Consider the following 27382-nt stretch of genomic DNA (forward strand, 5'->3'; position numbering starts at 1 on the left):
TCATAGTAGGTACTTTTCCACATGGATCTCATAGTAGGTACTTTTCCACATGGATCTCATAGTAGGTTCTTTTCCACATGGATCTCATAGTAGGCACTTTTCCATTTGGGTCTCATAGTAGGTACTTTCTTGCATGGTTTTCGTAGTAGGCACTTTCCGCATGGGTCTCATAGTAGGTACTTTCTTGAGAGGTTTTCATAGTAGGCACTTTCCCACATGGGTTTCATAGTAGGTGCTTTCTTGAGTGGTTTTCATAGTAGGCACTTTCCCACAAGGGTTTCATAGTAGGCACTTTCCCACATGGATCTCACAGTAGGTACTTTCTTGAGTGGTTTTCAGAGTAGGCACTTTCCTGTATGGGTCTCATAGTAGGTACTTTCTCACATGGATCTCATAATAGGTACTTTTCCACATGGATCTCATAGTAGGCATTTTTCCATTTGGGTCTCATAGTAGGTACTTTCTTGCATGATTTTCATAGTAGACACTTTTTCACATGGGTTTCAACTTTCCCACATGGATCTCATAGTAGGTACTTTTGAGTGGTTTTCATAGTAGGTACTTTCCCACATGGATCTCATAACTTTTCCATTTGGGTCTTATAGTAGGTACTTTCTTGCATGATTTTCATAGTAGACACTTTCTCACATGGCTTTCATAGTAGGTACTTTCTTGATTGGTTTTCATAGTAAACACTTTTCCACATGGGTCTCATAGTAGACACTTGGTCCTGCCTTTTCAATAGTATCAAGAGCCCATATGTTTGTAGCATATTATATACAATGTGTCTAACTTGATGTAAAAAAGAAATGAAAACTACATGAACATGAAGAAAGACAAACTCTTGGCTCTGTCTGCATTGTCTTTCTCTTGCGTCTAGGTCATGGGGAGCTCAAGGGTCTCTGGAGATGTGGGGCTCTCCCTCATCTTTTGGGAGCCAGTGGAGGGACTTGTCACATGCCTAGCCAAGATGTCCAAAGTGCTTGTTGTGATGGTTTCAGCCTAGTAGAGGGATGGGAGCAGAGAACGGGGCACAGATAGGAGAACCGCAGCAGCTATCGCACAGCTCCCTGCTGAGCAAGCACTGTCAGCTGGTGATGCAAAGAAGGCTTAGCACCTGTGGGGGCCAGACTGGATGCTCTCTTCTCCATCTTGGCACAGGGTACAAGGCGGTCCTTGGGCACCAGGGAGGCTGCAGGACAGCTACGTGCTCGCCTGGATGGAGGAGAGCATAGATCGAGGCGGAAAACTGGAGCCCCCTTGCCTTCAATGAGAGTGACAGAGCCCAGAAAGGCAGGGCTGGAGAAGGTTGAGAGCATGGTCTGGCATCTCCACCATGTGAGTAGCACGTAGTAGGCACTTACTATTTACTGGCTTGATTGAGAGGGCCAGAACAGGACAGGGCCTTAGGGGACGATCCAGCTGAGGATGGAGGAGCGGTCAGACAGGTGGAGGATCTGAGAGCGCAACAGGATGAAAAGCCCAGGAAGATCCAGGTGGCTGACGAGGGGTCAGGAAGCATGCAGACTGAGAAGAGGCCTTGGAGAGGCAACCCAGCAGTGTAGTGGACGCTCTGACACTTCCTAGCTGTGTGACCTTGAGTAAAGTCGTTTAACCTCTGCCTCAGTTTCCTCAACTGTAAAACGGGGGTCATAGCCTGTACCTCCCAAGGTAGTTGTGAGGATCAAATGAGATCCTGTCTGTGAAAAGTGCCTAGCATAGGACCTGACACATAGGTGCCTGCCAGGTGCTCATTCCCTTCCTTTCTGTCCCCACCTTGGAGAGAGGCAGTTTCCATCGGGTGGTGTGTGTGAATGATGTCCCTCTGTCTGCATTTTTGCATTCAGCACGGTTCCTCCACACGGTATGCCAGGAGGTTCTGTGTGACTTTGTGTGTACTGGGCAGGGATCTTTTTAGGACACGAGGATGTCACACCCCAGGGAGACGTGGAGTGCACGTCCCTGAAATCAGGCTGCCTCCAGACAGCTTTTCCAGGGATTGCTTCAGTACTCGGTAAAGAGATTTCTTTTTGACCGTGTGACTGTGGCGGGGTGTAGGCCGTGTTGGGAAGGGGAATGTCTGTCTTGTGACTCTCCTGCTCCCCTAGAAGGTTGGGGCTCTTCAGAGCAGCTACTGGACTCCTGCCCGGAACCCCGCGCCGGGGGCCTGGCACCCTCTCCAGAACCTCACTTCATCCCTGCAGCCCAGGTGGGGAGAGGGCCAATTGCATTAGCTCCTTTTCGAGGTGTCCCCAGTGGGTCAGCTTGCACGGTTACCCACTTCTCAAGCCTGCTTCCAGCTCTCCTGACTTGTTGTCCACACCAGTGATGTCAGCCCCAGTCACGAGGCTCTCGTTATGAATTGGTGCGTCTTGTGAAGGGGGAGGCAGGTCCTTGGGCTGGGATGGTCCTCAGAAGAAGGACCATCTTCTTTCTGTAGAGGGGGGCCAGCTGGGCTTTTCACTGTGTGCATTCCTTGGTCTGAGACCACCCACTCGGGCAGTGTCCCCGTCCGAAAAACTTCTTCTAAGACTTCCCCGGAGGAGCCGCAGCCTGGGTAGGCCTGGAGCCCTACAGGGAAGGTTCCTCTCGTCACCTCCCTGGTCTTTACAGCTTTCTTCCCCCTACATGTTTCCATCAGGCGGCCCTGTGAAAGCCTCGTAAGTCCTGCCAAGGGCGCTGCCTGCTTCCTGAGGCAGACAGGCTCACCTGCATCCGGCAGGGAACCGCCCCCTAGGCAGAGCTGAGCAGCCCTTAGCAGGAGTGGTGCTCTGGGGAGGCGGAAGCCATTGGCCAGATGCTGTCAAGGGGATGCTTCATTTGGGGGACCTGCCTCCAAGATTCTAGGGCCCTTTGAGAGAGGAAGGGGAGAAACAAACATTTATTAAGCTCTTACAATGTGACAGGCACAATGCTGAGTGCTTTAATCCTCACAACAAGCTATGGGGTTGGTGCTGTTGTCTCTTTTTAGGCTAGGTGACTTGCCCAGGGTCACACAGCTAGCAAGTTTCCAAGGCCAGATTTGAACTCAAGTCTTCCTGACTCCAGGCGCAGCACCTGTAGGCACCATCTAGCTGCCTGTATGAGAAAGATGAGATTTGTGATGTATTTTTTTTAGGGTTAGATATTTGTAAAAATGAGGCAGAATGGATGAGGGTTTATATGGGTTAGGAGAGTTCACTGTCCTCCCTGAAGAGTGGGGATCGAACTGAGAGACACAGAATTCAGGCGAGAAGGCCACAGGAGTAAACGTGGTCATAGCCACCAGAGCTGGTGCGGTCCCCTGGTCCCTGAACACCCGAGGCAGGTCCCCGAGGGATGGGGGCGGGGGGTCAGCTCTGTCACTGCTCTTCTGAGTCTTCTGAAAGCCAGGCTATGGAGAGTTCTGTTTGCATTCTCTGTTCCTGGGATCGGCCTGGCACTTGGTGAAAGCATCAACACCTGACACGTGGCACTTGTTCATACCTAATGGAGTGCTCCTTTCCATCCCAAGTGAGTCAGGTCAGCTGCAAGCATTTATGAAGCATCTGCTGTGTGAGACGTGCTGGGCTGAGTGCGAGGGGTAGGGAGAAAGGGGCTCACAGCCTAGTGGGGTGCACAGCATGCAGACAGCTGTGTACGATCAGGCTGTAGACAGATAGGCCAAAGAGGATCTCAGAGGGAAGATGTCTGGGGTTAGGGGAATTGAGACTGACTTCTTGCAGAAAGCATGACGTGCTGAGACTTGCAGGAAGCTAGGAGGTGGAGGTAAGGCAGGAGAGCATTCATGTGTGTCCATAAGAGCACGCATGTGTGTGCGCGTGCGCGCACACACATAGATATATACCTATACACATGCATGTATATTATATGTAATATGTGTATGGATGCATGCACACACATATGAAAAGAAAACCAAAGGCATCCTGGGTGTTATTGAGTCTGAGGGACAACCAGTGAAAATGCCCAGAGTTCATAGATGGAGGAGACTCAAGTAGGATGGAGAACCTGTGGCCTTGAGGCCACAAGTGGCCCTCTAGGTCCTCAAGTGTGGCTCTTTGAATCCAAGCTTCACAGAACAAATCCCCTTCATGAACGGATTTGTTTTGTAAAACTTGGACTCAGTCAAAAGGCCTCACCCAAGGACGTAGAAGGCTACATGTGGTCTCGAGGCCACAGATTCCCCACCCCTGGAGTAGAGAATCTTGTTCAAGGAACAGTAAAAGGGCCGGTGTCATTGGATCACAGAATACATGGGGATGTGGGGGAGTGAAGAGTGAGGTGGAAGAGGACTGGAAAGGTGGGAAGGGGCAGGTGATGAAGGGCTTTGAATGCCAAACAGAGCATTTTGTGTTTGATCCTGGAGGCCATAGGAGCCGTGGGAGTTTATTAAGTAGGAGTCTGTGTGACATGATCCAACCTGTGCTTTAATAAAATTACTTTAGTGGCTGAAAAGAGGGTGAGTTAGAGTGGGGAGAGACTTGAGGCAGGCAGACCCGCCTAGCAGTGATTGCAGTCATTGAGGAATAAGGAGATGAGCACCTGTACCAGGGTGAGGCAGTGTCAGAGGAGAGAGGGGGGTGTGTTCTAAGAGACTGCAGAGGTGAAATCTACAAGAGATACCCAGAAGTGAAATCGAGAAGAGATGATGTTGCCTAGGTGAAATCCAGCAGAGATGCTCTTGAGGTGAAATCAAGAAGAGATGTTGCAGAGGTGAAATCTGCAAGAGATGTTGCAGAGGTGAAATCTGCAAGAGATGTTGCAGAGGTGAAATCCAGGACAGATGTTGCAGAGGTGAAGTCTAGGAGAGATGTTGCCAAGGTGAAATCTCAGAGAGATACTGCTGAGGTAAAATTCAGGAGAGATGCTACTGAGGGGAAATCCAGGAGAAATGCTGCTGAGGTGAAATCTAGGAGTGATGTTGCAGAGGTGAAATCCAGGAGAGATGTTGCCAAGGTGAAATCTAGGAGAGATACTGCTGAGGTGAAACTGAGAAGAGGATATTGCAGAGGTGAAATCAAAGAGAGATGTTGCAGGAGTGAAATCTACAAGAGATGTTGTAGAGGTGAAATCAAGGAGAGATGTTGCAGGGGGTGAAATCTACAAGAGGTGTTGCAGAAGTGAAATCAAGGAGAGGTGCTGCAGAGGTAAAATCTAGGAGAGATACTGCTGAGGTGAAATAAAGGAGAAATGGTGAAGAGGTGAAATTGATAGGCCTTGGCACTAGTCTGGAGATGAGGGGTGAGAGAGAGTGAGGAGCTTGGGGTGACTTCTAGTTGGGGGACTGGAAGGACAGTTGTGCCCTCACATCATAGGGGAGTTTGAAAAGGGAAGATTTGTGGGGAAAAGATACCGAGTTCTGTTTTGGACATGTTGAATTTAAGGCATCTATAGGACATCCAGTTTGAGATGTCCAGTAGGAAGTTAGTTGGATGTGTGAGAATGGAGGTCAAGACAGAGGTTAGAACTGAATATATAGACTTGAGAATAAAGTAGTATAGAAGGAGAAGAGAAGAGAGCTTTGAACAGAACCTTGTGGGACACCTATCGTTAAAGATCTGGACGCACATCCAGGAAAGGACACTGGAAGGGGTGGGGCAGCAGAGAGCAGCATAATTGGATTAGAGTTCCAGATAATTGGTTACCAGACAGCTACCCTTTGGAGTCCTGAGGGAGCCCTTCTTGTGACAAGATAGTCAAGTCACAATAGCCAGCATAGCGACTGTGTCCAAGAGTCACCCACCTTTCTAGCCAAAGGAGATGTCCTTATCTCTTCTCCGCACTCAAGATTCATCATTATAGTTAGACCCAATTAGCCTTCACTTTAGTTTTCTTTTCATATGTGTGTATATAAATACATACACCTATATGTATACATGCACATGTGGATACACACATATATATGTATACATATACATTTGCATATTTTTTTGTTTCTGGTTAATTCACTCTGCATCAGTTCATATGCGTCTTCTCATTTTTCTGGGAATTCAGCACCTCCCCCTCCTCCTCTTGGGAGTGCCACACATCCTTTCTGTCTGCCCCCAGACAGCTTTGTTCTGTCCGATGGTGCAGCTCACTCCTCATCTGAATTTCCCATTTCTGTTGAGGGCACCCGCCTCTTCCCAGCCACTCAGATTTGTTGCCTTGCAGTCATACTCGTCTCTGTCCTCTTCCTCCCTTCCCTCCACTCCCATCTCATCAGCTGCCAACTCTGGTTCTTTCTGCCTCCCCCTCTCTACCGTATCTCCCAGGCCTCCCCTTCTGTGTCCTCAGCACTTTGGTGGGCTTCCTTTTGTCTCCTCTGTATGACTGGCCTTAAAACCCTATACAGTCTTTGTTCACCTCCCTTTACAAACTGCTCTCCTTGCAGGTTCCCATGTGACATTTTAAAAATAAGTTTGTGTTGATATTTTCCGTTTCGTACATCACCATAGTTATCCCCCTCCCCCTTCCAAAGAGTCATCCCATATGACAGAGACCTTTTACAAGTACTGTTTTGGGCAGATCAGTGGCACAGGGCAGCAGTGGATAGAGCGCCCCACCTGGAATTAGAAAGACTCATCTTCCAGAGTTCAAATCCGGCCTCAGACACTCACTAGCTGTGTGATCCTGGGCAAGTCACTTCACCCTGTTTGCCTCAGTTTCCTCATCTGCAGGATGAACTAAACGAGAGAATGGCAAACCACTCCAGTATCTCTGCCAAGAAAACCCTAAGTGAAGCATCAGCTAACAGCAACAACAACAACATTTTTTTAGAAAGGAAAAAAAGGCAGCACAGCTGATTGGTGTATTGAGAAAGTCTGAACACGTGTGATGCCTGTGGACCTTCCAGCTGCACAAAGGGCTGGGTCAGGAGCATCCTCTCCTCCCTCTGCATTCAATTCCTTCTCAGTCTTTGTACTTTTGTCACGTTTACTTCGCATTTTTTGGTGAATGGTTTTTCTTTTCATTTATGTGGTTACTGTGAACAGCTTTTTCTTGGTTCTGCCAGCTTCCCTCTGCATCGGCTTGTACAGCTCTTTCCAGGCTTCTCTTTTCATCACCGGCATCATTTCTTACAGCACAATAATATTCTATTATGATCATGAACTACAAATTGTTTAGCTGTTCCCCAGTTGATGGGCATCGATTTTGTTTACAATCCTTAATTATCACAAAAAGTGCTGCTATAAATATTTTAGAGTGTATGGGGACTTTTTTCTTATTGATGTCTTCCTTAAGATGGGGGTATAAGATACAGATGGAGTCTCTGGTTCAAAGGATATGGACATCGTAGTCACATTATTTGCATAATTCCAAATTGCTTTCCGAAATAGTTGTAGTATTTCACATCTCCACCAACAATGTATTGGTATCCCTCTCCTTCCACAATCCCTGCAACGTGGACATCTTTGCTAGTTTGCGGGGTGCGAGGTGAAACCTCAGAGTCGTTTTGATTTGCATTTCTCTTATTGATGATTTGGAGCATTTGTGTGATTGTGAATTCTTTGCAATACTTCTTTTGAAGAGTGTTTGTTTGTATGCTTTGACCACATCTCTTGGGGAATGTATGTGTGACATTCTTCTCCCTTCTCTGTTCTCATCTCTGCCTCTTTGATTACTTTAAATTGAAAAGTTTTTGCACAAACAAAGCCAATGCAACTAAGATTAGAAGGAAGGTAGAAAATTGGGAAAGAATTTTTACAACCAGTCTTTCTGATAAGGGTCTCATTGCTAAAATATGTAGAGAATTAAGTCAAATTTATAAGAATATAAGCCATTCCCCAATTGATAAATGGTCAAAGGATATGAACAGACAGTTCTCAGATGAAGAAATTAAAGCCATCTATAGTCACGTGAAAAAATGCTCTAAATCACTATTGATTAGAGAAACGCAAATCAAAACAACTCTGAGGTACCACATCACACCTATCAGATTGGCTAACTTGACAAAACAGGAAAATGATAAGTGTTAGAGAAGATGTGGGAAAATTGGAACACTAATGCATTGTTGGTGGAGTTGTGAAATGATCCAACCATTTTGGAGAGCAATTTGGAACTATGCCCAAAGAGCTATAAAAGTGTGCATACCCTTTGGCCCAGCAATAGCACTTCTAGGGCTATATCCCAAAGAGATCCTACATATGGGAAAAGGACCCACATGTACAAAAATATTCATAGCAGCTCTTTTTGTGGTGGCAAAGAATTGGAAATTGAGAGGATGCCCATCAATTGGGGAATGGTAACAAGTTGTATATGGATGTAATGGAATACTATTGTGCTATAAGAAATGATGAACAGGCTGACTTCACAAAAACCTGGAAAGACTTGTGTGATCTGATGCTGAGTGAAGTGAGCAGAACCAAGAGAGCATTGTACACAATAACAGCCATGTTGTGTGATGACTAATATTGATAAAGTTAACCCTTCCCGGCAATACAGGGATCTAAGACATCTCCAGAGGCCTCGTGATGGAAAATGCTATCCACATCCAAAGAAAGAACTATGAAAGTTGAATTGCTATTTTTTTCTCTTCTGTTGAGTTTTGTTTCCTCTTTCTGATGGTTCCTCCTATTGGTTTTAATTTTTACTTACAACATCACTAATGTGAAAATATGTTTAATAGGAATGTAAATGTATAGCCTATATCAGATTGTGCGACTTCTTGGGGAGGGTGGTGGGGAGGAAGGGGGAGAAAAAATTTTAAAGTGTATGGAAGTGATTATTGATAAATCAAAATAAATTAATAAAATTTTTTTTTTAAAGAGCCCCAAATTCCTTCAGAATCCAGCTCAAGGGCAGCCTCTTCCAGGCCATTGATCTCCACCTCTCTACTTGATATCTCACGACCCCGCCCCTGCCCCCCATCACTTTGCACACTTTTTGGATTTAATTTTCTGTACACATGTTGGGGTCCCTCCTGTAAGGAAGGCAGCCTCGTTTGGAGAAGGACCTGCATGGTTTTTGTTTTTGTCCAGTGCCAAGTACGCAGTAGGAGCATAATAAATGTGTTGAATTTAATTGTGCAGCTAAGGAAACTGAGGATGTAAGTGTAGGAGTCAGAATGTGAGACTGTGCTCCTCCTCCCTTGAATCCCAATAATCTTCCCACATCATCCTGCTTTGCTGACGCAGAGAGCTTGCTGATAGATTCAACTCAAAGGTGACTTTACCTGGCTGGGTGGTGTGGGTGTCACATAGACACGTTGTCTCCCCGTATTGTGGGGGCAGTTTCATGTTTTCCTTTGCATACTCTTGTTTATTGATTGATTGATTCATTGACGAGGCAAAGCTTTATGAGGGAGGTGGCCTTTAACCCCCGGGGGAGAAGTGGGTGCTGCCTGTCCTTTCCCTAATAGAGATGGTAGCTTCCTCAGTCAGAGGAGGTTTGGAGGGGAGACATAGGGGGTCTGTGTTCTTTTTCTTGCCCTGCCTTTCACAAGTAAATCTCAGTTTCTTCATCTGAAAAATGGGCAAAAATTAAAGGATGTATTGAAATAATTCTGGCCCCAGCTTTCTCTCAGCTGTGTACTTGGGGAGTAAATTATCTGTTCCTTTACCCAAGTCATTGATCAGCACATTAAACACCATAGGGCCAAGCACAGATCCCGACAGCTCTCCATCGGAGACCTCCTACCATACTGACGGTGCCCCTCCCATCCAGTCATGCCTGACTCTAGTCCACATATCTCCATTTTTTCCACAAGAAGCTCTGCTCCTCTCTAGTCTCCAGCTATCCCTGTGGAGATCCCGTTGCTTACTGGTTTTGTGATCCTGTCAAAGAAGGAAGTCAGGCAGGTGTGGCCTGTCCCATCCTGGATGCAGGCACCAAGGACTGACTGGCTGTATAGTCTCTGCTTCCCTTTCTTCGTGTTCACTGGCCATCCCTTGAAAGTTCTGTTGTAGAATCTTCCCAAGAATCAAAGTCCAGCTTGCTGGGCTGCCGTTTACAGGTTCTGTTCTCTTCCCTTTTTTGGGACAGTCAGTACAATTTTCCACAAGCTCTTAAACGTCACCTTCCTGTGTTCCCAGCCCAAAGAGATCGTGACCTCTTGGCTGCTCTATGAGGGCAGCCCCTGTGGCAGTCTCCCCAGAGTCCCAGGTTTGCTTTGGCCGGATAGCTTGCTGTGGTGAAGCCCAAGCAGGTGGTCAGTAACACACACCGTGATCTTCTTCCTCGTTTTCTTCGTGTCTCTTCCAGAATCTCGCCTGGCATTTCTCAAAAACACCCAGGCCTAAACAAACAGAGGCAGAAGCCTAGAGGTAGAAGCACAGTGAATGGGGGAGCAATTTTTATGGTCTCTCCCAGTGTTTCTGGCTTCGATGAGGAAACCTCAGTGGTCAGTGATGATCGCGGGCCAGTTGTCCAAGACGGCTCTCACTCCTTGGATCAGAGAACGGCCTCGCCTGTGTCTGGTGACGCACGAAGTGATGGCATTTTCCTGCATGAAATCTCACTGATGTGTGCATGGCAGACGATCAGACTTGGGTTTGGCAGGCGTTTGCTGTGGCAACCACTCGTAGGAAGTTTGTTTAGAGTTGACCTTCCTGCTGAATGAAATAGGAAAGACTCATTTCTGCCTTGCGATTCAGCTTTGGCCACATGTGAAAAATCAAACCAGCATCCTCCTGGGAGGGCATGGACCAAGTGTTGTTTAGCCACAGACACAGAGTGACCGTTCTGGGTGCCCCGCTTGTCCTTAGGATGTTTCATTTAGAAAGAAGGTGGAGGAATTTTTGACATCATTTGAAGAGCACGTTTGACTGTTGTGCTGGGTTTTCCTGCCTGTTTCTAGGAGGCTCAGGCATGGAGATGATTTCATTTGGGGGGAATTCAGAGGCATCCATCCTTTGTCTGCAGCTGTTTTAGGCAGATGCCTTATTGGAGTTCTGAATGTGCAACGCAGCAAAGAATTCAGAAGAAGCAAAACAGAAACGTGCTGCCACCTCGTGCAGGATGAAAGCGTGAAGAGGGGAGTCTCTGTGGCACTGGCCCCTTTGCCCTTGTGGGGCACTGAGCTAGCTGTGGCTGTCGAGGCTTGCGTTGAGGCACATGGCCCCTCCCTAGAATGCCCAGCGCCTCGGTCAGTGGTGCAGGTGTCGGTTGGTCTACCAACAAACATTTGCAAGTGCTTTCTAGGTGCCAGGCGCTGTGCTAAGTGCTGGGGATAGAAATAAAATAGATTTAATGCCCTGCTCAGCCTGGCTTCCTTTACCCTCACCCTGCTTCCATGAAAGGCTCTGTGACCCCTTCTCACTTGTACTTAACCTTCGTACACACCAGGTCTTCTGCCTGGGATGGTTTGGACACACTGTGCCACAGCTCCAAACAGAAGTCAATTCAAGGAAGGCATGCAGGAAGTCACCAGCTCGAGCTGGGCAGAGATGCACGACGTGGCCGACCCTCACCGAGTTCACGAAGGAGCTGAAGTGACCAGACGTTCACCCGAGTGCTGCGCAAAGCGGGCAGATTCCCACCCCACAGCATTCCACTCAGGCACGTCCATCCGTGGAGTCTCTTGGTGTCTGAGGTTATTAGGTTAGGAAAGGACCTCAGAGTCTCCAGTCTGACGCCCCCATGTTATAGAGGAGTAATGGGAGCCTGAAGGGAGGGCTGGAGGGGGCAGCAAGATTTGGGTTGCAAATTGTTGCTTCAGCACAGGTCTCATTGCCATGGCCCCTGCCCTTTGTGGGGGGGAGGTTCTGGTACCTGAAGAATTCATCCATTTGTAATTTAGAGAGTAGCAAAATTGGATCAGTAAAACATTTCTAGGGCTGTGACTGGTTCTTCAAAGATCACTGGACAAATATTGTTATAATTTTCTTCCTCCTAATTTGTAGCTGAGACTGGCACATGGTAGGGCGATAAAAAGGCAGCAGCCTTAAAATGTTTCATTCAGATCAGGACAGACAGACAGAGTCAGGAGAAAAGAGACAGTTAAATTCGCTCCAGCCTCACCTGTTCAAACAAATTATTTTATTTTTTAAAAAAAAAGCAGGTGAAGTAATTGATCTTGATGCACAGACAGCATTTCCTGTGGGAGTTTAACAAGTGCTTCAGGTGGCAGACCCGCCCTGTCTGTGCCAAGGGCCGCAGTCTTCCACTGTGTACTGGCTCCTGAGCTCTCGCTGAGGGATGTGATAGCAGATCGAGCCAAGTGTTGTCAGTCACCTCTTCCTTCTCCACGGCGCCTCTCCTTGGGAGGGGGGACTCGAGAAATGCTTGTTGCCTGCCTGCCTGGTCCCCCTCTCCCAAACTGCTTGGTGAGTGTTGTCTTGAGTTTTGTGTTGTGTGTAGAGCATGAGTGCCTTGTGGGGAGGGATTGTTTCATTCTTTGTACTTGTGTCCCAAGCACATGACCCAGTGCCCAGCACATAGTAGGAGCTCAACAAATGCTTATCAGTTGATTGAAAAGCAGAACGAAGCAGTGGAAGTGAAAGTGCGTATACAGAGTTTTGTATTTAAAGCATGAGTGCCTTGTGAGTAGGGATTGTTTCATTCTTTGTATTTGTAGTCCAAGCACACAGTAGGAGCTCAATAAATGCTTATCGATTGATTGATCGAAAAACAGCACAGAGCAGTGGAAAATAAAGTGTGTGCGCACAAAGCTTTGGGAGGCAAACAAATCTGAATCCCAAGAGCATTTACTGACCGTGTGACGCTGGGCGAGTCATTTCATTCCTCCTGGCTGCAGTTTCCTCACTTTAAAAATGGGGATAGTCATACCACCACCTCCCAGGGCTATTCTGAGGATCACGCATGCCAGCCTAAAAACGCTCTATAAACGTGAGCTGTTCTTTATTATTGTGGTTGTTAAAGGCTGAACCTCCAACGGAGACGATAATCAGACATGTCTATGCTTATTGAGTGCCTGGCATTATGGTGAGCCTGGGGATACCAGAGACAAAGAAAAGCCACCTGTGTCCTCAGGGAACTTACATCCTAAAGTGTGCAGTGAAATGAAAATATACAAAATGACACAGAGTAGATGGAAGCACCAGCAAGTGGGGCGGGGGGCGGGGATGAGACCAGAGAAGGCCTCCAGGAGGAGGGGCCCTTGAGTCGAGTCTTAGAGGAAACCAGAGAGAGGGAGAGTGCCCTAGTCATGCAGACCAGAGATGGACCGAGTGCAGCACGTGGCAGGAGGTTCAGTGCATCCATTAGTCAATTGGCAAGTGTTTACTGAACACCAGCTATGTGCCTACCCTTGTGCTAGGTCAGGGTGGGATACTGACAGAGGGAGAAAACAAGGGGGGGCCGACCTGGAGCTTCGGATGTGGTGCTCTTCATCCAGAACAGTGACTGTGACCCCCCAGTCACAGATGGGCTTTTGGACAGAGAGTGGCGCCACAGAAAATGGAACCGGATTGGAGCCCGTGCGCCCCAGAGAGCAACAGCACACTCACCTGGCAAAGAGCCCTTCATTTGCAGCCAAATTCCTCAGATGGCTGAGTGACCCGCCTTGCTCTTCTACTAGAATGGGTATAGAGTTGTCACTGAAGGAGAAGTGACTTAGAAGCGGAAACAAGGCCACATCTGTGTAACGCAACCGAAGCTTCGCTTTGTATGTTTTTCTCAGGCCGGTCCGCTCTGGCAGGTGGGGCCTCCTCATCCCCCGATCATGGAGAACATTGTCAGCTGTGAACCCACAGCCAAACACTGATGAGGGTGCGTGACTGTGGTGCTTGGAAAGCACAAGGCAGAGTGGCCAGCCATTCCTCTTAGCTCATCTCGTGGCTGTCGGGCATTTGGCAGCATTGCATCCCAGAGCTTGGATCTTTGTTTCCTTGGTCATTTCCTCTTTCACCTGCCACAGGAGAAGCCAGCAGGTGGGGTCAGGAGTCAGGAGTCAAGCCCAAGCTGACAGCCTTCCAGAAAAACTCCCTAGGGACTTTTTCTTGGGGGCTGTCTCTGAAGGGTGGGCTCTTGATCTCCACCCGTGTTTCTTCAGGGCTCAGGTAAGGCTTAGTTTTAGATCACATTGCCCCAGGTAGTGTGATGGTTTAGGATTAGGTGAAGCAGTAGTTTCCTTTTTTTAAGTTTCCCCTGGTGAGGAGGGGGTCAGTAAAGGAAAATGGGTTCCAGGAGTAGCAAGACCCCTTTGGGTTCTCCTCAAATAGATTTTTGATAGCATGGCACCAGGGGATGCTCCCAATAATTACGGGAATGACAGATAGTGCTATTGAATCATGTGATATCTGATATGTGTCTGCAAGAGATTCAGCTGATGATTTGTTTTGGTTGATTCGGCTCATTACATTATTGTGAACTGAAAAAAATTAAGGCTAGTAAGTATGTGTTTGTCTTATTGTTTTGTCTGTGTTTTTCCAGAAAAGTTTTTGTCTTGTGTTTAATGTTGTTTGTGCATTCTGTTACCTTGAATGATTTCTGAGAGGGAGAATGCAGACGGGGATGGTTGTCTGAAATTGTCATGAATCTGAGAACTGCTGTGGGTTGTTGCCTGTGCCCGGGAAAAAGTGGAGGGGATGACCTTGGCATGGCCTAAGGTAGGATCCTTTTGACTCAGTTTCCCCATTGAGCGATTTCCTTTCTGAACAAGAAACTTCCCCACCTGGTTACTCCTGAGCCTGGCTTTGGATACTACATGACTGGCTGTCACATATGACTTATGCCTGGAATCAAGCAGAGCTAAGGGAATTTTTCACTCTGTTATGGTGTATGTCAGGTCAGCCTATCACCTTGAAGGGATTAATCTCGACACTGTTCTAAGTTTCGCCTCTTCCTTTTCATAGCAAATTTCTACAAGCAGGACTAATTAGCAGTAGAAATTTTCTAAGTCCAATGTTAAATCTAATAGATTGATACTGGTACATCTCAGAGTGACTATAATAGGATGCAAGTTTGAAAAATATTACAATTTTAATCTGTATTTATGGTCAAATTATAATATAGGGGTGACATCCTACTAAAGGGGGAATTAGATAAAGTAATAAGACAAAAATGTAAAGTAAAAATTTTCTGATTAAACAGAGTAGCAAGTTTTGAGAAAGCAACAGGATTAGACTGTTTTCTCTAAGAACCATATATATATGTATATGACTGGCTTCTAAATGTATGCAGCATGGAAGTTCAGGCTTTGATTATGTTTTAATAATAAGTTCTCCAAATTTGATTAAGAATTTTATATATAAAATTATATTTATTACAAAGAAAGTGAAATTATTTTCCCATTTTAAAAGTATTTGTCTGAGGGGCAGCTAGGTGGTGCAGTGAGTGGAGCTCTGGCCTTGGAGTCAGAAGGATCTGAGTTCAAATCTGGCCTCAGACACATCACTTACTAGCTGTGTGACCCTGGGCAAGTCACTTAACCCCATTGCCTAAGTGCCCCCCCCAAAAGTATTTGTCTGATAATTTTGAAAAGCAAAAGAGTTCATTTTAAAAGTTAGACCCTCATGATTTTTTTTTTTAAGATTTTTATATCAGGTACAGAGTTTAGGTGAAGAAAAATAACAGTTGGCATATTAAAAAAACAAAACCCTGAAATTGTTTAAAGTTTCAGAAGAATTATGGGTTCCTAATTAGATGTTCTTCTCATATCTCTATTTTTAATACAATTAGCTCTATATGCCTTGAGCTAGACTTCACCACATGAACTAGTTATTGGAGAATCAAATTTAAGGGATTGTCCTAACTTTCATTAAGTTTTGTTACTAGCAAATTTTATCAGAGTTATCTGGGAACCTCTACAAGTGATTTGGAATCAGAGAAACAGAACCCTGTTCAGGGTTGCCCTAAGAGTGAGGCCTCTTCCAGAATGTCCAAGAGAAGCTATCTAGGGACCAGATGACCTCATGGGACATCTGGAACTCAAACTGTTCTGATCAAATGGACATTGGGAGGGGGTTTCTAGGATACAAGCAAGCTTGATGTCATTTAATAGTGACGATCACGATTGTAGTGCTTTGGCCTTTTGTTTCATGGTGTTTATGTCTACATTTTCTTGGTTACCTTGGTGACATGTAAATCTCCCTTCTCAAACAAAACTGGTCATTGTGAGCCCTCTAAGTAGTTGGATCTGTAACCTGACTTATGTAATTCTGGTTATGAATTTATGAAAAACTTTATAGATTTGGCTTATAGGTAAATGATCCATGGGGGGATTGGGCTGCCTACTCCCCCATAAGTCAAAAGGGGGAATTGAGGGGCTTCGGATAGCAAGTGGTTAATTGTGGGAATGGAGTGATCCACACTGACTCCATCTTGTGACTCAGTTCCCTTTCTGTATAATTATGGGCCTAGTCCAGCATCTGTCTTATTATGGGAATTATGAGAAAACTTTGTTGCATTGTTTGAACCCATCTCTGTGTGTCTGGGAAGCTGGACCACCTCTGTTTGCTGCTTAGAGACCCTTAACTAAGGACCTCGTTTGTGCTGACCAGAAACCCGGTCAGATCTGAGTATTGATGCAAGGAGTTTTCTCAAATTGAACATCTCAAGCAACCCACATGTCTTATCTGAAAACTGGCCCCATGTTCCTTGTTTGTTTACAGACACTTTGGAGGAGTGGGGCAGCCTTTTCTGATTTCAGAGAATTATCCCTGTTCACTCATCCGCTCCCAACTTGGAAAGTCCCTGATCATCCCTCCAATTAGAAATCAGATTACCTATTTTTGTATCCTGGTTAATTGTTTTCTTTTAATTAATCGGTATTATTTGATTGTTTTTAATGTAAAAAATCTGTCACCCCCCGTATTTGGGATTCAGCCTTAAGCTGAGGAGGTCTGGTCACAATTTGTTGGGCAATTGGCATGCACTCCTTAATCAATATGCTTGGAAGATTGAACCTTTGTTTCCTCAGTCATTTCATCTTTCACTCGCCACGTGGCAAAGCATTGATTCTTTGCTGATTGACCCTCAAGCTTCTCACAGTGGATATTACAAACCGTCTCTTTTTTCCCCAAACCCCAGCAGAGGACCCGGCTTGCTGCATGACTGAGAAAATCCGGTTTACCTATGGTGAGCTCAATCATCTTGCTAATTCCTCACCTTAGAATCCAGATATGGAAAAAGGAAGCAGTCCTTCTGCCCACCAACCTCCTGCCAGATATCTCTGGCATCGCAAAACCAACAGGGTGTGACCTTGATTCCATCCCTGTCATTTCCATTCGGGCCCTGCCTGATCACGTGTGGTCGTCTTTTCATCCACTGGTTCCTGCCCCTCAGACACGCCCAGCTTCCCCCCATCCTTATACAGCTCTCCTCAAGCTGCCCTCTGCCATCTCTTCTCCCATTTACACACACCTTTCCACTGCCTCTCCTCGCACTCTTCCCTAGGCCGTCAGCAGTTTGATTTCCAGCTTTCTTCAGCCGTCTTCTGTCGGGCTGCCAGGGGCCTTTCTGGGTCCATCTTTGGACGCTCGTCTCTTCTCCTTCCCCAACACAGCCAGTCAACCATCTAACCACTTCTTCTCAGGCTCCTCTCAGTAACGTTACCTGCCCCCATTTCTCATCTCATTGTGGACCATGCCCAGATGGAGGGATTCCTCCCCAGACTTTCTCCTGGGCTCCAGTCCTACTTAGCACTGCCCCCTCCCAACCTTGCCCCGCCTTCTGACTTCTCATTTTCTGCTGCTGTCTCTGCTTTCCTCCTTCCTTCAGGAAAAATTAACTTATTGCTGCTGATTAATAGTGGCAGCCCCTGGGGATTAAGAGAGAAATGCAAAGGACCAGCCAATGCCCGGGAAGCGTCTTCTGCACAGAGAAGTAGGTGCGAAGGCAGGACCGAGTGATTTAAGAGGCGGGGCTCACCCCTGGACAAAGGAGCAGAGCAGGATAGGTCTCCCCTAGAAGCTGGTGCTGGCGTGACGCAGAAAGGAGGAGGCTCCGCTTGGAGGTGGAGGGCCAGACTTGGGGACCAGCCAAGGACAATCTGATTTAGAGGATCTGTGAGGGGGAATGTGTGCAGTCAGTCAGTCAGTCACCTGGCACTCCATGATGGGCCCTGAGGAAACCTCCCTGGAGAGGGCATCCCTTGGACAATTCCTTGTGGTCTTAGGGTCAGTTTGAGTTTGTAGAGCACTTCCCAGTAGCCCTGGGAGGTAGGTGCTATTTTTATCCCATTTTACAGGTGAGGAGCCTGAGTGGTAAAGTCCTAAGGGGCGGCAGGCTTAGGGCAAGGATAGCCGATGGGGCAAAGAGGACAGGAAGGCGGGCAGGGACAGAAGGAAGGTTTGGGGGAAAGATCACGAGTTCTGCTTTGGACATACTGAGTTTCAGATGTCCACTGGACTTCCAGTTCAAGATATCAGAAAGGCAGTTAGAGAGATGATATTAGAGGTTAGCAGGGAGGTTGGGGTGGGACAGGCAGAAGTGAGAATCATCAGCACAGAGATGGTCGTGGAATCCGTGGTGAAGTAAGTAGTACAGAGGGAGAAGAGAAGAGAGGCCAGTGCCCAGGACAGAGTGGGAGCAGAGGAGCAGGAGGGGACCCATCATTAGCAGGCATGACCTGGAAAAAGATTCAGCAGAGGAAACTTAGGAGGAGCATTCAGAGAGGTAGGAGGAGAACCAGGGGAGAGCATTGTCACAGAATCATAGAGAGAAGGATAAGACAGTGATTGACAGGGCCAAAGGCTGCACCTGCCTTGCCTATCTAATTGCACAAAGTCTTCATGCCTGTCCACCTGGCCTGCTGGCTCTTCCGAGATGTTCCATCTCCCACCTCCAAGCCTTTGTCCACATTGTCCTGCAGGTTCAGATGCCAGGTCACACCCAAGGCCCTTTAGACCAGTCTCTTTAGTTCCGTGTTCTCTCCCCCTTTAAACACTTGGTGTGGCTTCTTTCAGGGTCCTTCTGACTCTTCCGGTTTCATTTTCCTTCCTTTCCAGGCTCGATGCTACAGCTGGCTCCTGCACTGGGAACTCCTGGGCCTCCCCCTCTTGTCTCCCTGCATCTGCTTCCTCTGCTCTGTGGTGACCTGCAGTAGTGCTGATTCTGGGGGGCCTCACACATCCCCGTGATCCAGCCTCCAGGCCATTGTTTCTCCCTAGTCTCCCTAGACTCCTGGGGGTCTCCAGGAGCCCCTGGTCCTCTCCTCTTCCTTCGTTCTGGGAGATCAACCCCCTCTATCTCTGTCCAAGCTTTCTGTGCCTTCCCCTCCCAGCCCTTTGGGGCCTCCCATCCCCTCAGACTGTTGTTGGACCTGATGCGGCTCTCTCTGCTGCCTTTGACCTTGTTGACTCCATCCTCCTCCTGGCCCCTCTCTCCTCCCTCCCCTTCCTTTGTCTCTGTGTCTGTCTGTCTCTTCCTTGCCCAAGGCTGACCTGGAGCCGGGGGTGCACAGTCTCTAAAAGTCTTAGGGTTGGCGCTGTAAAGCTCACGCCAGATTCTGGCAGCTTTCTTTGCCCCAGAATCACTCGGGACACACTTTCCATTTTTCTGCTTTGGTCATGAGGACTCAGGCCTCTCTTTCTCTGCCTCTCTGATGACCGGCCTGTGTTTCCCCATCTGAAGGTTTTCCACACGTACTCCAATGAAGATTACGACCGGAGAAATGATGACGTGGACCCTGTGGCGGCATCTGCAGAGTATGAGTTGGAGAAGCGAGTGGAGAAGCTGGACCTTTTCCCAGTGGAGCTGGATAAAGGTAGGAGCACCACTCGCGTTGTACTGATGTCCCATGGGTGGGAGTGGCCAGCCCCGAGGCCTCATTCCTCCAGGAGCTGAGACCGCTGAGGTGGCAGCAGAGCAGTGGGTGGGCTGGGGGGTTGGCACGGTCCCCCTCCGGGCTTCTGGGCAGGTTGGCAGGGCTGCCCATCTGGGATGTTCTTTTCTCTCCCCAGATGAGGATGGACTCGGCATCAGCATCATCGGCATGGGTGTAGGGGCTGATGCAGGACTGGAGAAGCTGGGCATCTTTGTTAAAACTGTGACAGACGGTGGGGCAGCCCAACTAGATGGTCGGTAAGCTGCCCTCTTCTAGATCTGTCTTCAGGGAGCTGAGGCCACGGAGGGCTTGGTCAGAGTCTGCACGTCTATCTGGATCAGGGCTGCCTTGTTGCTGGGGGCTCCCTGCAGTGGAGGAGGGCTGGCAAGGGGTGCCTCTGAGTGTGGTGTGTGTGTGAATACATATGAGTGTGCATGTATACACAGATGTGTATGTATGTGTGCAAGTGTGCTCGTGTGTGTATATACAAGTGAGCACATATAAATGTGTATGTGTGTGAACATGTGTGCATGCGTGTGAGTGTGCATGTGTCCATGTGAGCGTGCATGCAAGTGTGCATGTCTGTGCGAGTGTACATGTCAACAAGTATGCATGCAAGTGTGTACGAGTGTGTGTGTGTATGCGTGTGTGCAAAGCTGTGTTTTTCTCCGTTTTCCATGACTGCTTGGAGTCTTGATGGGCCAGTGATCTTGCTGGTGTGGAGAATCTCTCCAGAGATGCAGGTGGTGGCCAGGCCAGGCCCCAAAGGACCATGGAGGATTGGCCGTGCCTTCCTGGGCCCAGGCTCTTCCCTGAGCTGGGGCCCTCATTTCTGGGCTCAGACCTCTGGGGACATGCATTCTGTGCCTAGGACTTTGGGGCATCTTGACAGTCTGTCCCCAGGCCCCAGGCCCCAGACAGTTTCTAGCTCCAGCCTTTGAAGAGTGACTTGGGCACCACCTTCCTGAGCTGTATTTGGTCCCCTTTGGGCAAAATTCTTGAGAATCACTCGGGTCTTTGCTGAGATCTCTGTTCTTGAGACCGGAAGCCCTGCCTTGGAGCCTTGGCTCTGAGTCTTTACTGACGTTAGGCCTGGCTCTTGGCTGGTGGAAATGTCACCTCTGATGACATTTCTGGAGGCTTCTTCCTGTAGTGAAGGTGAATGTCCCTTCCCCGTCAGTTTGATGGACTTTGCTCAATCAATTCTGTAACGAGTCAGAAAGCCAGAAGAATCTTGTTGCCTTCTTTGCTTTAAAAACAAGTTGTTCAGGCTGACCCTGTTTCTTCAAAGGAAAATAACCCATTCTGGCTTTTCTGTGCTTGCTTTGAAAGGATCCAGGTCAATGACCAGATTGTAGAGGTGGACGGCATCAGCCTGGTGGGAGTCACTCAGAACTTTGCCGCCACAGTCCTCCGGAACACCAAGGGTACTGTCAGGTGAGCGCCTCCAGAAGGCTGACTGTGTTGGGGGAGGGGTGCTTCCTGCTTCCAGCTCTTGATTCTGGGATGAAGGAGAGGGCTGGTGTTGGAGCTCTGTCGGTCCTTGACTGGGGCTGAAATGCCAGACATCAGGATTCCGCCCATGATTGGGTCTGTGAACAAAGGAGTCATTTGACCAAGCCCAGAGACATCAGAATGGCCCTATCACTCTCTTGCTGCAGAAACTCTGATGGCACCCTATGACTTCCAGGATGAAATGCCAGTCCTTCTGTTTGGCCTTTAAAGCCCTTCAGCATCATCACACTCTCTGTGGTCCAGCCAAACTGGTCTTGTTGTGAAAGAACGTACTCGTCCTATTCACTTCTAGCTTAAAAGAGCCCCAACCAGGGTGCTTCCCCTTAGACAAAATCGGCCACTGACAAGAATGACATTCTTAGCTCTTAAGCAGAATGATGTACTTAACAACTAGGAAAAAGAAATAATAATAATATCCCAAGTATTCCTCTAAAAATATTCAGGGCTAGTTAATACATCAAAATTCACACATAAATTTGAGTATTACCTCTCTTAACCATGTAGTTGGTATGGTATCTGTAAGGGAGAGTGGGCACTCCCTTAGAAGAATCTGCTAAGGCAGCCCATGGGTAAGAAAAATCCATGCACTCAGGAAAACTCACAGCTCTGAGACAGTAAACTTTCCTCTCTTTTCTCTGTCTCAGGGACTGTCATAAAAGTTCCCTGCCAAATGGAGCTTTTATGTTGAGCAGATGCTTCTGCTGACAAGCTGACTTGATTTAAGCTTGTCAAGCTGCTCACTGGGCATGAAGACTAGTTGGTGCTCTGGGTAGCTTTCCTGACTCTCTGCTACTTCCAAATTTTTACTGTGCTCTGGTGGGCTTCTTCACCAACAGCATCTGTGGTATCCATCCCTTCCGGGTTCCAGCTTAGCCAATGCAGTTCTGAAACCCGTTCTTTTATCCCACTGTCCTTTCTCTTATCTTTCTAAGTGCAGATTCTGCTGCCGTTAGCCGATTGCTTCCCCTTTGCACCAGACGGTCTTGGTGATCCTGCTAGTTTGCTATGCGTTTGCCTCAGTGAAAAGTCCTGCTGGCGAGAAGAGTGGTTAGCACTCCAGTCTTGTCTGCCCTTGCAGAAGGAAGTGCTAGAGTGTTGTATCAATGCAAGAAGAGTTTCACTGGTGTCTTAGTAGAGAAAGCGTTGCTGGATTTTGCTGCATTGCTCACATATGTGATTTTCTGCCAGAGTGATTGTTTCATTGTGTAGAACTCTTGAGTGCCTAGGTGCCTGTGGCACATGGTACTTGTTGTTTTAAGGGTTAGTTGGTTTCAGGTGAGTGAAGTTAATTTCCTGGTGGTGTTTCCTGTCTGTCATTAACCGCTTTGGTCACCAGGACTTTTGGCCGGTTCCCTTAGGATCTTGGCTGACGCAGCCTGAGGACCTGCATCCTTCTTTGGATGCCGGAGCAATTAAGTGAGCAATTACAGGTCCTAGCTGTCTCTCTCTGCCCATATTGGAGTCCTGGGAATCCCTGCTTCTTGTGGGAGCTCATGGGGTGTTTCCAGAGACTGCCACAGGTGACTCACTTTCAGCTTTCCCTTCTTGGAGAGACTGGCTTCTTCTCCCCAGAGTCCATGCTGGGGCATGGGCCACAAGCTCCTTTGCACTTGTGGCAGGAGCTGAAAAGGAGCCAAGCTCAAATTGAGCCCCTGGCTTCTGCCCTCTGGGGTGGAGCCTCTGAGGGGCCCATGGGACAGCACTGGCCATGGTTGCATTTGCAACTCTGGGGGCACCTTCGTGCATGACCCCTGGCCCCCCATCCTTGTCACCCCCCATTGGTCACTGTTTGATTCACTGGCCTCACCCCATGGAAGGCATACAGTAGGAACTCAGTAATTGCTTGTTGAATGACTGACTTGTTGATTTCTCCATGAGACATTCTTTTTCATTGGTGCTGAAGACCTGTCTGTGGTTATCAGCATTGTGAGGGAAGGAGGAGAGGGCTCCCAGCTCCATCCCCTGTGGAAATTACGTCGCTGTGTGTTTTTGGTGCCTCAGTTTGACCCCCTACCCCACCTGCCTCTGAATCCTGACTGGCTTCTTGGTCCTGACTCCAGGACAGTGTGAGGTTGGGCACAATCCTAGCACATTGGGTGCGTGTCAGGAGAGTTTACTAAAATCTGCATTTTAAATGACATAGCTCACATACATATTCTGTGAGAATTTACCCTAACATCTAGGAAATCTAGTCTTCATAAAAGCCACCAACAGCCAGAGGCCTGTTGGGAAATGTCCAGCTAAGAGGGAAGTGACAATTATGGGGAAGAGCTCACCACAAAAGTGATTGGACATAGCAGCATCTAGTGCCAAGGAGGGTGGGCACCCCCCCCAGGAGAGATGCCAGTCACCTTGGCCCTAGGTTGGGCTGAGGGGGGACGAGTCCTTGGCTGCACGCAGAGGCAGACGTGAGCTGGGAAGCCCCAGACCGGAAGCTTATTTGTAAAGCAGGTTTCTCAGGCTGTGGCACCCCCTTCTCGTCACAGCCTGTGCCCTGACCATCCTCACCTAGCATCAGCCGTGGTTCTCCCAGGTCTGTGACAGACTCACCGGTGTCATCCCCTGCCTGGGAAGTTGCTACACCTCTCGGCTTTCTCGTCCCTCCCTGAACATTGCCCGGGCAGTGTGGTACCCGGGCAGTGAGAGTCCTTGGAGGCCCCTGGTCACTGTCCAGCATGGGGCCCCACACCCAGCCCGTCATTCCGACATGCCCGTCCCAGTTGTACCATCCACTCTTTCCCTGCTCTCGTCCCCTGGGATACCCACGTACCCTTGGCCTATTTGACAGAGCCCAGAGACCCTGTCTTTAAGAGTGACTGGGTGGGGACCATATTTGTGCTCCCTGTCCTTCACAGGTTTGTGATTGGGCGAGAAAAGCCAGGACAAGTGAGTGAGGTGGCGCAGCTGATCAGTCAGACCCTGGAGCAGGAGAGGCGTCAGCGGGAGCTCCTGGAGCAGCATTACGGCCAATATGACGCCGATGATGATGAGGTGAGCCCGATTCTAGACGGGGTGGGGGTCCCTGCAGGAGGCGCTCCTGGGTCAGAGGGTCCAGTTGGAAATACCCCTCCCCCCACCTCAGTTTCCTCATCTGTAAAAGGAAGGAGATTGGCCTCTGAGATCTCTTCGAACCCTGCTTCTGCAGCCTGTGATCATGGTCACAACAAGGTGAGGTCTTTCCATCACGTCCAGAGGAAGTGGATGACCGTGCTGTGTGAAAGAGATAGTAGGGAAGCAAGATGAGAGGGGAGGGGAGGAGGACCACCATGGCAGGCAGAGCACAGAGGTCAGGGGTCAGGGGTGCCTTGGCAAACAGGAGGGCAGGGTGGGAGTGAGGGCGAGGGCAGGTGTCCGAGGGGGAGCTCGCTGGGCCTGGCCTGTCACCAGTGTCTGCCTTGAAGGCATTTCAGACTAATGAAGCCCAAAGCTGAAGGAGTCAGCGCAGAAGAGAAGTGGGGCTATTTTGTAAAAGTGTGTTATTTTTGTTTTTTCAGTTAATAAGCATTTTTTAAAATCCATCTTTCCCACTACCTCCATGTAGCCAAAACCAGCCAATCCACGTTCCTCCTCAGTACGTGGACGCGTAGTCTGACAGACGCCCCTCCCCACTTTGGCCTGCTCTGCCTCTGTCTCTGCATTTTAAGTGTGTCCCTTCCCGGTGGGAGGGGGTGGCCTACTTCATCCTTGGTCCTCTGGACTCGGCCACCCTCAGAGGCTCTCCGAGTTGTTTCTCTCTCCATTGCTGTTGTCTCTGCATGTGTTGTTGTGCTGGCTTTGCCCACTTTCCTCTAGGCCTTCCGGAAGTCTTCTGAATTTGCTCAGGGTTTAGCCGTTCCCTGATGGGTGGGCATGCCCACTAGTCTCTCAGTTTGACTGCCACAAGCAGAGCTGCTAGGAGTATTTCTGTCCACATAGATCTTTTCCCTTTCTCTTGGATTCCTTCGGGGATAAGAGCCTAGGAGTGGGATCAGTGGTTCAAAGGGCACGCGTGTTTTAGCTGCTTCTGGAGCCTAGTTCCTGATGACTTTCCAGAACAGGAATTTTGCCAAGTCGCTGCTCCATCCGCAGGACGTCAGCCCCCCAGCATTTCTCATTTCCCCTCTTTTGTCTCTTTGCCGCCTCTTTGGATGGGAGATGGCACCTGCGGGTGCTTTAATTTGCATTTCTCCTATTACGATGAATGTTTTCTATATGCCTGTTGACAGCTGGGTTCTCTCCCTCAGAAAACTTCCTGTTCTCACTTTGACCGTTTGTCTCCTGGGGCATGGCTCTGTCTTAAAAATGTGAACTAGTTACTTGTATATCTCGGAAGTGAAGTCTTCGTCAGAGAAAGTTGCTTTGAAGATTTTTTCTATAGGTACCAGCTTCACTACTGACTTTTCCTATATAAGATTTGTTTGTGCTAGAACTTAAATTTCATGTCATCAAACTTGTCTGCCCTCTCCTTGGGGATCTTCTCTGTCTTTTGTGTGGCCAGAGCTCCTCCCTGCTCCACGCACCTGCCAGTGGTGCCAGCCTCTCGTGCCTCTATGTCCAGGCTCCTTCCTCTGGATGAATGAAGCAAGGCCGCCAGGCCAGCCCACAGTGTCTGGCGACTGTTGGCTTCCCGGGCCGTCCCTCCTCTCCTTGAGCCACCCCCACAAGCCCTGTGAGCTGTCCAGCAGCCTCCTGTAGCAAAGCCCATCACCGGCTACTTTGTGGGGACCCTCTATGTAATGTCCCCCATTCCTTCTCATCCCACCTCCCAGAATCGTCTCTCTGCAGCACTCAGCTCAGATCTCCCACAGCGTCCATGAAGCCTCCCTCCTCAGATTCCCCTCGTATCTCCATCCTCCCCCTATTTATCCAGTGGTCACAGAGATAAAAAGCATGCTGAGAACAGATGTGCCACTCTCCACGCTGAGGTGGGGAGGAGGTGTAGATGGGGGGGGCAGCCCAGCAGGACGGCACATGGACAGTGTACTTGACCTGGGCCAGTTGGCAGAGGAGAAGCTGTTCAGAGCCCTCTGTGGTCCAGGCTTCTTCCTGCCCCAGAGCCCATGCCACCTGCATCAACATTGCCCCAGGGACTCTGGGAGGTCATGAGTCCTGGAGCAGCCAAGTGTCTGGGGAGTCCGTTGGTATTCAAGGATTCATTGGCTGGTGAGTGGACCTGTGACCAGTGATGAGAGAATCAGGGGCTGATCTCCAGACAGGTGCCCTGCGCAAATGGGGCAGAGAGCCATGGACAAGGCAAAGGAAACTGGGGGGTGAGCGGCCTCCATTGTGGGGTGCTGTGGCACTCACGGCCACTGCTCTCCCCATTGCCCCCCTACTGTCCTCGGGTGCTCGAGTTGTGGAATCAGGCCCTCGATTCAGTTCAGCAAAATGAAGGTAGTGCAAGCTCATGGTTTCACTGATGTGATCCTTTTTGGAAATGTTTGTGTTGGTCACAAGGCTCCCAGAGTTGTCTCAGATCGTTGTATTGGTGACAAGAGTCAAGTCTCTCACAATGGATCATTGCACAGTTGTACACTGTTGTCCTGGTTCTGCTCACTTTGCTCTGCATCATTTGTGGAAGTCCAGGAGCTTCTGAGAGCATCTAGCTCATCATTTCTTCTAGGACAATGGTGTTCCATCACAATCATATATCACAAATTGTTCAGCCATTCCTCCATTCCTGGGTGTCCCCTCAATATCCAGTTATTTGCCCCCAGAAAAGAGCTGCTATAAACGGTTGGGCATAGTTCCAAATTGCTCTACATAATGGTTGAATCAGTTCACAACTCCACCAACAGTGCTTTAGTGTCTCAATTTTCCCTGGGCAAGTCACTTAACCCCAATTGCCTAAAAAAAACACCATGAAATCATAACCTTTTTAAAGTGGAAAAGACCTAAACTAAAGGAAACTGAGAAGAAAATTTCCAGTTTCAGGTAACATAACCTATTCAAGATTTAAAAGGATAAAATGGTCTCAAAAACCTCTTTTAAGTAAAAATACATTCAAAGAAGGAAAAAGTTAAATGGTTAAATTTGTTTGTGCCAAATGGTTACTTGCACTTTGTGATTAGTCATGTTTCCACTTGTCATTCTCCTTTGTTCTCCTTAATTGTTTTTTTTTTTGGCTAGGCAGTGAAGTTAAGTGACTTGCCCAGGGGCACACAGCTAGTAAATGTCAAGTGTCTGAGGCTGGATTTGAACTCAGGTTCTCCTGACTCCAGGGCTGGTGCTTTATCCATTGTGCCACTTAGCCACCCCTGT

At 48.4% G+C, this 27382-nt stretch overlaps 1 protein-coding gene across 6 annotated transcripts in view; it reads left to right on the forward strand.

Annotated features, from left to right (window-relative positions):
• PPP1R9A (protein phosphatase 1 regulatory subunit 9A) overlaps window positions 1–27382 on the forward strand; it is a 100049-nt gene that overhangs the window by 44600 nt on the left and 28067 nt on the right. For all 6 annotated transcript variants that reach the window (XM_027848805.1, XM_027848806.1, XM_027848807.1 and 3 more), the window contains exons 2-5: window positions 19435–19567; window positions 19764–19884; window positions 20960–21064; window positions 23998–24133. In XM_027848805.1, coding sequence (XP_027704606.1) covers window positions 19435–19567; window positions 19764–19884; window positions 20960–21064; window positions 23998–24133 — 495 coding nt within the window. The remainder of the gene's footprint in view (window positions 1–19434; window positions 19568–19763; window positions 19885–20959; window positions 21065–23997; window positions 24134–27382) is intronic.

The sequence above is a fragment of the Vombatus ursinus genome, unplaced genomic scaffold (assembly GCF_900497805.2).
Source record: "Vombatus ursinus unplaced genomic scaffold, bare-nosed wombat genome assembly UNPS02006874.1, whole genome shotgun sequence".
Taxonomy (NCBI): Eukaryota; Metazoa; Chordata; class Mammalia; order Diprotodontia; family Vombatidae; genus Vombatus; species Vombatus ursinus.